Source organism: Chrysochloris asiatica, unplaced genomic scaffold (assembly GCF_000296735.1).
Source record: "Chrysochloris asiatica unplaced genomic scaffold, ChrAsi1.0 scaffold00313, whole genome shotgun sequence".
Taxonomy (NCBI): Eukaryota; Metazoa; Chordata; class Mammalia; order Afrosoricida; family Chrysochloridae; genus Chrysochloris; species Chrysochloris asiatica.
In genome coordinates this window covers 1,729,200-1,740,647 of record NW_006408831.1, presented here as the reverse complement: position 1 = coordinate 1,740,647, position 11,448 = coordinate 1,729,200, and the positions used below count along the sequence as shown (strand labels likewise).

Genomic DNA, 11,448 nt, shown 5'->3' with positions numbered 1-11,448 from the left:
GATATTCTCTGCTTTCAGCCAAGATCCATCGGACATCAGCAATGATATCCCTCATTTCATGGCCTCTTTTGAATCTGGCTTGAACCTCTGAAAGTTCTCTGTCAATGTATGATTGCAGCCATTTCAATTTTACCTTTAGTTAAAGTTTACTCACATGGGATATCAAAGAGATTGTCCGATGATTTCCACATTCCGTTGGGTCACCTCTCTTTGGAATGGTCGGCTATATAGTTGTCTTCCAAATTTCTTGGCAGAGATGAGTGAGTGCCTCCTATGCCGCCTCACTTTCTTGAAAGATTTCTATTTTAATTCCATCAATTCCTGGTGCCTTGTTCTTTGCCAGTTCCTTCGATGGACCTTGGACTTCCTCCTTCAGTATCATCGGCTCTTGATCATATGCTACCTCTTGAAATGGTTGAACATTAACCATTTCCTTTTGGTACAGTGATTCTTTGTATTCCTTCCATCTTCTCTTTATGCTTTCTGCATCATTCAATAATTTGTCTAGAGAATCTTTCAATAATGAAAGTCGAGGCTTGAATTTTTTCTTCAGTTCCCTCAGCTTGAGAAATGATGAATGTGTTCTTTTTTGGTTTTCTGATTCCAGATCTTTGCACATTTTGTTGCAATATTTGGCTTAATCTTCTCTAGCTGATACTTGAAATTTTCTGTTGAGCTCTTGGACCTCTTCATTTCTTCCATTTGCTTTAGTATTTCTGCGTTGGAGAGCAAGTTTCAGTGTCTCTTCTGACATCCATTTTGACCTTTTCTTTCTTGTCTTCTTAATGACTTTTTGCTTTCTTCATGTAGGATGTTCTTGATGTCATCCCACAACTCTTATGGTCTTTGGTCCTTAGTGTTTAATGTATCAAATCTGTTCTTCAGATGATCTCTAAGTTCAGGTAGGATATAGTCAAGGTCATATTTTGGAAAAGGAAGAGAACTTTCCTTTTCTTCAGCTTCAGTTTGAATTTGCATATGAGTAATTGATGGTCTGTTCCACAGTTAGCCCCTGGACTTTTTCCATCGTTTCCTTCTGCAGATGTAGTCAGTTTGATTTGTATGTATCCATCTGGTGAGGTCCATGTGTAGTCGTCTCTTATGCTGTCTGAAGAAGGTATTTTAAGTGAACAAAGCATTGGTTTTGCAGAATGCTATCATGCATTCTCAAGCATCATTTCTATCACCAAGGCCGTATTTTCCTTGTACTGATCTTTCCTCTTTGCTCCCAACCTTTGCATTCCAATCACCAGTAATGATCCATACATCTTGATTCCATGTTTGATCCATTTCAGATTGAAGAAGTTGGAAGAATTCTTCTACTTTATCCTCATTGGCTTTAGTGGTTGGTGTGTAAATTGGAATAATAGTGGTATTAACTAGTCTTCCCTGTAGGCGCATGGATATTATCCTATCACAGACAGCGTTGTACCTCATGATCTGGATAAGTTATTTTTGACGACGAATGCAACACCGTTCCTCTTCAATTTGTCATTCCTGGCATAGTAAACCATGTGGTTTTCAGGTCACTAATGTCTAAGATATCAATGTTTATGCATTCCATTTCATTTTTGGCATCTTCAAGTTTTCCCAGATTCATATTTTGTACATTCCATGTTCCAGTTTTCAGTGGATGTTTACAGCTGTTTCTCTTCATTTTGAGTTGTGCCCCATCAGAAAATGAAGGTCCCGCGGGCTTTTCCCCCACAGGCTTTACTCCAGTTGCGTCATCACGGTCAACTCTACTTTGAGGAGGCAGCTCTTCCCCAGTCATATTTTGCGTGCCTTCCAACCTGATGGGCTTATTTTCCGGCACTATATCTGACAGTGTTTCTCTGCTATTCATAAGGGTTTCAGAGGCTAAATATTCAGAAGTAGTTCATCACTCTTTCTTCCTAGTCTGTCTTCGTCTGGAAGCTCATCTGAAACCTGTCCACCATGGGTGACCCTGCTGGTATTTAAAATACCGGTGGCATAGCTTTCAGAATCACAGCAACTCACAAACCACCACAGTATGACAAACTAACAGACGAGTGGTAGAAAAAGCAACTTCTTGTTGTTGTTGTTGTCAGGTGCCATTGAGTCGGAACCGACTCATAGCGACCCCACGCACAGCAGAACGAAACAATGTCCGATCCTGGGCCAACCTCACTACCACTGCCACACTTGAGTCCATCAATGAAAAAAGCAACTAGTAGATGTTAAAATAGACTCCATCCAGAGATATTACAACATAAAGTATTGACTAGCTCTTGAGGGCTATGTAACTCCCTGGAACTAATCAGGCCAGGGGCTTTCATTTATTTGTGAGTATGCAGAATGTTAGATTATTTGCTATAATGACCGAGTAAAGTATAAATGTTAGTGTTGGTAGAATAAGGAAATAAATAATTTGAGTACTCCTACTATTACCTGGTGTGGCGCTGTGGGTTAATGCACCAGACTGCAGAGCCGTTTGAACTACAAGGTTGGTGGTACAAGCTCACCAGCTGCTCCTCGGATACCCTACACAGGTTGCTGTGGGTCGGGATGGATTCCACCGCACTTAACAACAATAACAACTATTATAGGTGTGTCACCTTGCTTTAGGTTACCAAAAGCCCTCAAATTCTTACACCAGTAAGATGTTGGTAGTGCATCCCTTGCCTATTCTATAGGATTGTTGGACAAATGATAGCAGAGTACTTTGAAATGACTATATTGTTATGTAAGTATAAGGAATTGTGGTGCATGCATATGAGAGAAGAAATGAGATAAAGCAGACATAGCTAGTGGACCTATCTGTTGTGTTAATGTTGCCATATCAAGTAGGATTTTTGAATACCCTTCTAGCTAGGCACTCTAATTCTTTTCTTTTGACAGATAAGGAAATTGAACCTAAGAATGGCTAAGTTTCTTGCCACAAGTTATTCACTAGTTATAGGTAGAGTTCTAAATCATAGATATCCAACTCTATAGTCCTTGATACTTTTCTCCTATTGTACTTTACTGTAGTGATCTTATGGTTGTAGTAATCTTATAATTTTTTTTAAGATGGGCAAAAATAAAATCTAAAAGAATCATGTTTGATATTCAGCTAACATGAGTAGATTTTTAGTTCGTTTTATTGGAAACCTTAAAATTGAGGTTCAAAAAGATTATCATTTTAAAGCATTATCTCTTAACCTTAGAAGGTTACCAAAAACCATAGAGAAAGTAAATTGTATTGGGAATGGAGAATATAAGTAAGTAAATTATTGATTTGTCATACTACAAAGTCAGTAGATGAATTTTAAAGCTGTTATAGTATTCACTTACAGAAGTAAGTATCAGAGGTCATAAAAAGTTGGAGTAGAACTTGGATTATGGGAAGAGCTGTTGTTGTTGTGATTAACCTGTCTGTACGATTTTAATTTTCAAGCTTGTGAAGGTGTTACTGTAAAACAACAAAAAAGTTAATGTAAAGATTCCATTCAAAGGCTACTGAGATAAACTACCTTGGAAAAGAGGGTTTGAACAAAGTAGCAGTCCAAAATTATCTATTAATGTCTCTTAAACCTAAAAACGGAGCTTCAGAAGTTTATGGAAAAATGGAATTATAAGAGATAATGGAATTTTTGCACAAAATTTTTGAAGCCCTCTCATATAAAATAAACTGCTAGTGAATACGTACTGACATTAGGATGATGGCATTCTGTACTCATCAATCACATTGCTTTTATGATCATTTAAAGTGCTTTTATGATCATTTAAAGTGTGGTTGTTTTTGTTGTTATGTGCCGTGGAGTTGGTTCCAGCTCACAGCGACCCTGCACAGGGTTTCCGAGGCTGTTAATCTTTACGGGAGCAGAATGCCTCATCTTTCTCCCGTGGAGCAGCTGGTAGTTTCAAACTGCTGACCTTGCGGTTCGCAGCCCGATTCGTAACCAGTACGCTACTAGAGCTCCTATTAAAGTATTCTGAAACTATTAGGCATAAGGATGGGTAGGTTCATCATATAAGGGCCTAAGATGAACCATTACCATACTACTATGAGTTATCAATTTCCTTAACTGTGTAAAGTACCAGCTTGTATGACTGCCAGAGTTAGCTTCCGAATGATGCTTGTATTTTGACAAAATCCTTCCTTCCTCCCTTCTTTCCTTAGCCTGTGTGTTTGGAGGGAGGTATATCTTTGGGGGGACATTATTAGAATAAGCTCCATGCTGCTGTCATCTTCAGTGAATTCCATAGCTCTAGATTTCACCCCCTTACATCATGTCATTACAGTATTCTTGTAGGACTCAGAATGATAATGGCTCTGATTTCAGCAAACTTATCCAGTAGAAAGAATATATTTGCACAGAATCAAGTTTGCATAGAATCTTTAAGAGTTAATAATACTACATATGTGAAAGGGTGTTTTGAAACTATTTCTTAAAAATTAATTTCATGTTCTTAAAGTTATTTCTGAGTATTATTATAAAAGTAATTACTGTAGACATTAGAATCTAAGATATACTTATTATATTTTACAGATTTTAGACGTAATTTATCATGGGGATAGTGTTTGTATATTTATCTATGAATGCGTAGTTATGAATTCTAAGATTTTCAGATCCCTTGGTATCAAGTTACTTCTTAATGTCTCTTTAAAAAAAAATTATTATTAATAGCTGTATACGATCGAATGCGAGCAGATCAGAAGAAATTTGGTAAAGCGTCCTGGGCAGCAGCTGCTGAACGTATGGAAAAGCTCCAGTATGCAGTATCTAAGGAGACTTTGCAGATGATGAGAGCTAAAGAAATCTGTTTGGAACAGAGGAAACATGCACTAAGAGAAGAGGTAACAAAAACTGAGAAAATATCAAGAAAGTTATGATACATTGATTTTTTTTGTGTGTGTAAGATTGACATATTTCTGATTCTACAGGCAGCTATTAATAATGTGCTGTCTCCATGAGATAATGATGACAGTACTTGTGTTGGAGCCTGTGATTTGCGTGCCACTTAATAGAAACATTTTTGTTGTTGTTAATAAGTTCCATCAAGCGGATTCCAACACACCAGGGAACCCTGTATAGGGTTTCCGAGAAGCACCTAGTAGGTTGAACCACCAGCCTTGTGCTTAGCAGTCCATTGAGGTGGTTCCAACTCATGATGACCCTGTGTAAGGTTTCCAAGGAGCAGCTGGTGGTTTGAGCTGGAAGTCCAGTGCTGATCCTACAGCACCACACCAGGAGTCCAGTAGAAGAGTTGTTGTTATTGTTAAGTGTCGTCGAGTGTTTCATAGCGACCTTGTATAGGGTTTCCAAGGAGTAAGCAGCTGGTGAGATTGAACCTCTAACGTTGTGGTTCAAACCAACCTTGTAGTCTAGCACATTAACCCACAGCACCTCCCAAGGACTCCTATAAAAGAATAGAAAAGTAGACCTACATAGTATTTTACAGCATCTCAGTGTGACTCTAGGCAGCACTGGTAGGAAAAAGGAGTTTGACAACAGAATTTCTTTCAAGTTTTTTGTTCTGTTTGTTCAGTTTTCAAGTAAATCTCATAGTATTTTGCTAGCATTGATTGTATCATGTTCATACAACTACTTTTTGGACTTTCTTATTCCTACATAACAAATCAGAGCTAGTAGAAGGTCTTTTTGTTTGTTTGTTTTTACTGTTTTATTAAAAGCCTCGTCATGGATCTAAAAAATAAAACAAGTGAACTTTATAATAGATGGTGTTGAAATTTTGGTCCTGTGGACCAAACTAGGAAAGGCCTCAGAAATCCTTAAATAGCTGCTCTTCTTTGTATTGAAAATAATCTAATAGGATATTTTTTTAAATTATTAACTACATTTTTCTCATTATTGTCTCATTTATCGATGCTTTAGTAATCTTTTACTACCTGATGTGTGCTGTGAGTTAATGCACTGTACTGCAAAGTCGGTTTGAGCTGCAAGGTCAGCAGTTCAAGCACACTCTCTGCTCCTTGAAAATCCTGTACGGGGTTGCTATGGGTCAGAACTGATTCAGTGGCACTGAAGAACAACATACTACCAGTATAGCCCTAATCATTGGTGTCCATGCTTGAAAGTATTGAGACTGTCATTAGGTATATGCCATTTTTCTTTAACTCTTATACCAGTATTTCTAAATTTTTTTTCTTCATTACTATTAAGGTAGATAAGAACAGATTGCTTCTTAATACAAAAGGTACTTAAATTGTCTGCATTGATAATTTTCTGGTAGTTTATCTAGATATTGTTGTTGAGTGCCACAGAGTTGGTTGTAACTCATCGTTTCCTTGTATAAAGTTTCTGAGAATCAGCTAGTGGGTTTGAACCGTCAACTTTGTGGTTCAAACCGACCTTGTGGTCTAGTACTTAACATACAGTGCCTAACCCAAACTCTAGGTATTAGAAGAAGAAAATATTATGGACTAGCAGTGTAATAAGAAGCTCTGCTAAGGTATTAGAAGAAAAATTATCAGGGACTAGGAGTGTAATAAGGAGCTCGGGTAGCGTAGTGGTTATGAATCATGCTGCTAGCCTCAGGTTCAGCAGTTCAAAACTACCAGCTGTTCCGTGGGAATATAAGACTTTCTGCTCCCATAAAGATTTAGAGCCTCAGAAACCCTTTATTTAGGGTCACAGTGAGTCGGAACCTACTCCACGGCACATAACAACAGTAGTGTAATGTTTTATAAAATAATGAAGTATAATAGTTCATAGTAGATGAAAAAAAATTGACCTAAGAAGGTGTTACAGATTGTATATTGTAAAACGTGAAGCTTTTGTTGTTGTTGTGAAGTGCCATCGAGTCGGTTGCGACCCATAGTGACCTTATTGAACTCTACCGACCTTGCAGTTCAAGTCTGGCACATTAACCCACAGTGCCACACCAGGATTCCCTTATGTGAGAAACTTTATTTCCTTGCTAATAGTTTCAAACTTTTATTTCATTGCTAATAGTAAAAATCTAGACATTTCTTAGAATATAAGCCAGGCATATGATTTGCACATGTTTTTTCTTATTTCTGTGGATTTCTATCCACTTTGATATTTAAAACATATCTGTGAATGAATACATCTTAGTCTCTGGAGAAAGAGCAAAGTGTCTTCTCTGCTTGTATTCTTACAACAGTGTGAAATACATTGTTTCATGAAACTCTTTTTGGCTTAGAAAGTACAGCAAGAAGGCCCCCATTGACAATTTTAAAGTGCTATGTTGTTATCCTCTTGTAAAAAGAATAGTTAAGTTACCATTTACAATAGATGTGACCTAGGAAGAAATCTTGTTTGAAGTATTTTAAACCATGGTTTTATTTCTCCTTATATTTGTTTAGCTTCCTACTAGTGTTAGAAACCCAACACAAGACAAAATTGAAACTTAGCTTTCCTGGAACTTTTTCACACTTTATATTTCAGCCCCATCTTGTGTTCCTCTCAGGCATTTCTACTGCAGGCATTTTTTTTATTAGTTAGCTTGTTATTGGTGGTCTGGAATTCTCTTAAATTCTAGAACTTAAAAAAAATAATGAAATGCTAACATCATATCGACTGCGGATTAAATTAGTACTCTCTTATCTACGTCACTTCATCACCAGCTCACTTGTTCTGACATGGCTAACAGTGAGCTTTTCTCATCTCACATGGTATCTGAAAGAGTTGCTCAAGATGAGATTGCTTCTAAGGTGGTCGGGGAATGGGAAGGCTAAAATGGACCCCAAGAGGTTGAGATGATTATCTGTGGGGTCATTTCCCCCAAGACCATCCCATTAACGTAATGTTCTGTTTTTAAAATTCTCGGTTATTCTTGAATTCCTCAAAAGGATTTGTTAAAATTGTCGGTTAGTCATTCTTGCCAGGTTCCTGCTTGTTGTGTATATAATATGGGTATTGTACTTTTCACATAATATCTGTGATGATGTACTACACCAGTTTTATTAGCATTCATTTAAAGTGACCGCATTACTCATGAGAAACAGAGCAAGCATGAATTATTAAGCCCATCCCAAACAAACACTGTGCCAGTAAAGGCTTTGAGCTGTTTTGCTACCCTTGATTTAAATTATGAGGAGACTTGCTCTTTAAAAATATACATCAATAGTCTGTATCACCCTAAGTTACTTGAAAACAAAAAAATACCTTCCTGGCATGATGAAATAAAAAACTTTTTTAAAAATTGAAAATGAACTAGAGCTAAGAGTGAAACATCCAGCTGATAGAGGGGAAATGCACAAGAACACCCAAACTTGCAGACAGTACCCATTTGACCTAGCCTCAATGGCTTGATAATCAGACCTCAACTAGAGGAAGATCACACACACACACAAAAAAAAAAAAAAAAAAAATTTTTTTTTTTTTTTTGGATAAAGGAAACAAGTTTAAATTGCTACAATTTGATGAACTTGACCTATACTCATGGAGGTGGTGGTGGTGATGTGCTGTGGTTCATACTCATGGAGATAGTAACTCTAAATACCAACAGAGAGAGGAGTCTTCACATCAAGTATCAATGCTATTCCCTCTGTACACTAGGGGGGGATACGGGCAGACAACTTAGATATTGGCTACATAAAATGAGGGGGCGATAAAGGCATGAAGTGACTAGCTTACAAAGTTTCAAGAGGGAGTTTAGGTTAAGAGTATGTGGGGGAAGAAAGAGTCCCCACTGAATAGATTTCATGTTGTTTAGATGGGTCTGGTGAAAAGAGATAGCGATGAGATTTGTATGATTCAATAGTGAATACTTGTTATCATGACTAATTGCAACTGTCACAATTGTAAAGGTAGAAGTTTTGTAATAAAAATAGGGGAGTGATGAATATTACAGTCCAAAAACAGAGGACTCTAGGACCATCAAGGGAGAAGAGCACAAGCAGAATGCAATACCTTATCCAGAGACAGAGGCAGAGATGAGGACATGGATAGGAGCAGCTGATGACTTGAGATTCATGGGAAGAGAGGGACTAAGAGCCGATAGCCAGGAGGCAGACTTGCAGACAATGTGCCCTTTGGAGAGGTGTAAATTATTATATATGCCTGAGTGTTTTAAAAAATAAAAATAAAAAAGAGCGAAAATGAATAGAGAAAAAGACTGTTAACTGATGGTACACGGAGGGGATTGTAATCATTGTAATGAAACAAGGTATATGATTTGTTGAATGTAAAACTGATAATCTGTCCTGTAAACTTTCACTCAATCCACAATAAAAACCTTAAAAAAAAATTTTTTTTTAATGTTGGAATTTTTTAAAGAAAAATATTTTGAGATACTTGATGGATGGAAGTATAATCGAGTCCTGGTGTGACGCTGTAGGATAAGCACTGGACTGCAACGTTGGTTTGAACCACAAGGTTGGTGATTCAGACTTACTCCTTGGAAACCCTACATAGGGTTTCTATGCGTTGAAACAGACATGATGGCAGTTAACAACAACATAATGCTGAACTTTAAAAAGTTTTTTAACCTTGAAATATTGACAATTGTCTAGGCAAGCAAAATGCTCTTTTTATCTACCCTGTGTAGGGCTTCCGAGGAATGGCTGGTGAGCTTGAACCACTGACCTTGCAGTTCAAACCAATATTGCAGTCCAGTTCATTAACCCACAGTGCCACACCAGGACCCCTGTATTCAGACAAATATCTGCACACAACTTTGCGCAGAACTTTAGTAGCTGAGTCTCTGATCCCAGATTGGTCACTGATGTTCAAATTTCACAAAACAAAACGAACCCCCCCAAATTCTCAAATGCCTTAATAGTTATTTCATGTTTGCCTTTTTATCCACTACCTTTGAAAGAATTAAGGTGACTTTAATTTGGTGTAACTGTTTTATTCTTTACGTAATATATTGCCTCCTCTGCACCATACCTTACCCCACACAGAATAAAAAATAATGGCATAAATCTTGCCAATGCAAGTACATCTTTACTTTTAGATTTGTATTATTAATATAGGTTACATCGGATATAATGTGTGTGTATTTCTTTTAACCACTCATCACAATTAAAATGTGTATAATCACAAAGGGGTAGGAGTAAAATGTTTATTAAATAGTGTTATTTAAATAACAGGATCATTATTGAAATAAGGGGATTATCTGTATGGTTATTAGTTAAAATAAGTCATGTGCTGACGAGTCAATTCTGACTCATAGTGACCCTGTTGTTAAGGATTTCCGAATTTGAACTGCTGACTTTGCATTTACCAATCCAGTGCTTATCCTACAGTATCACTTGTTGTTGTTAAGTGCCGTCGCGCTGGTACTGACCCATAGCGACCCTCATAGGGTTTCCGAGGAGCGACTGATGAGCTTTATTTAACCACCTACCCTGTGGTTCAAATTGACTTTGTAGTCCAGCACATTAACCCACAGCACCACACCAGGACTCCAGTTGAGTAGTTGTTGTTGTTAGGTACCATCGAGTCAGCACCGACCCATAACGACCTTATGCACAGCAGAACAAGACACCATCCAATCCTGGGACGACCTCACTACTGTTGCTACGCTTGAGTCCATCGATGCTTCCACCTGGCCAGTCCATCTCATTGGGGGTCTTTCTCTGACCCTCTACCTTACCAAACATGATATCCTTCTCTAGTGACTGGTCCCTCCTGACAATATACTAAAATTAACATGTCATGAAACAAATTATGGAAAGTATAGTTAAATCACATTGATGCCTGGTTAGCCATGTTCTCTGATTAAAGAGAGGATTAACTAGGAAACCCTTTGGAATCCAATCTTTGTGGTTGTGGAAGACTAAAAATATATTGATGTACTTCCTTGCCTTGGCAGGAGATTTTTAACTGTTCCCCCTAATTCTTTTGACTTTGTGATTCTTGGAGATCATTTCTATAACATACAAGGGTAAGTCAACAAGTGTTACCAGAAAATCATGTTATTGTTGTTAAGTACCAAGTTGGTTCTGACCCATAGCGACCCTGTATAGGGTTTTCAAGGAGTGGCTAGTGAGCTTGAACAGCCAATCTTTTCAGATCAGACCGACTTTTCAGTCCAGTGCATTAACCCACAGTGCTATACACCAGGACTCCACAAAAATCATAGGAACCCTTATTAAATAAACATATCAAAATGTGAATCTATTGTTTGTCTTCACATATCCTCCATCTAGGTCTATATACTTTTTATTTCACCTTTTAATTGTGAGGTGAGTGAAGGTTTACAGAGCATATCATCAGTTTAACATTCCATAAAGTAGATGCTTCGTTTCATCTCAATGATTGCAATCCACTTAATGTAACATCACTTATCCTACTTCATCCCTATGATTCTTGTTTCCATTCTTTTTTCACCAATCCTTCTTTCTGAATTCTGTCCTTAGGTAAATGCGTCTCTTTTTTATTTCAGATTGGTTGACTATTGTGTGGTGTGCATTGGTGGTCTGGAATTCTCTTAAATTCTAGAACTTAAAAAAAATAATGAAATGCTAACATCATATCGACTGCGGATTAAATTAGTACTCTCTTA

At 37.5% G+C, this 11,448-nt stretch overlaps 1 protein-coding gene across 1 annotated transcript in view; it reads left to right on the top strand.

The window, feature by feature from the left end:
* Positions 1-11,448, top strand: part of JMY (junction mediating and regulatory protein, p53 cofactor) — a 138,876-nt gene that overhangs the window by 89,369 nt on the left and 38,059 nt on the right. The window contains exon 4 of the mRNA XM_006875187.1: positions 4,635-4,804. Coding sequence (XP_006875249.1) covers positions 4,635-4,804 — 170 coding nt within the window. The remainder of the gene's footprint in view (positions 1-4,634; positions 4,805-11,448) is intronic.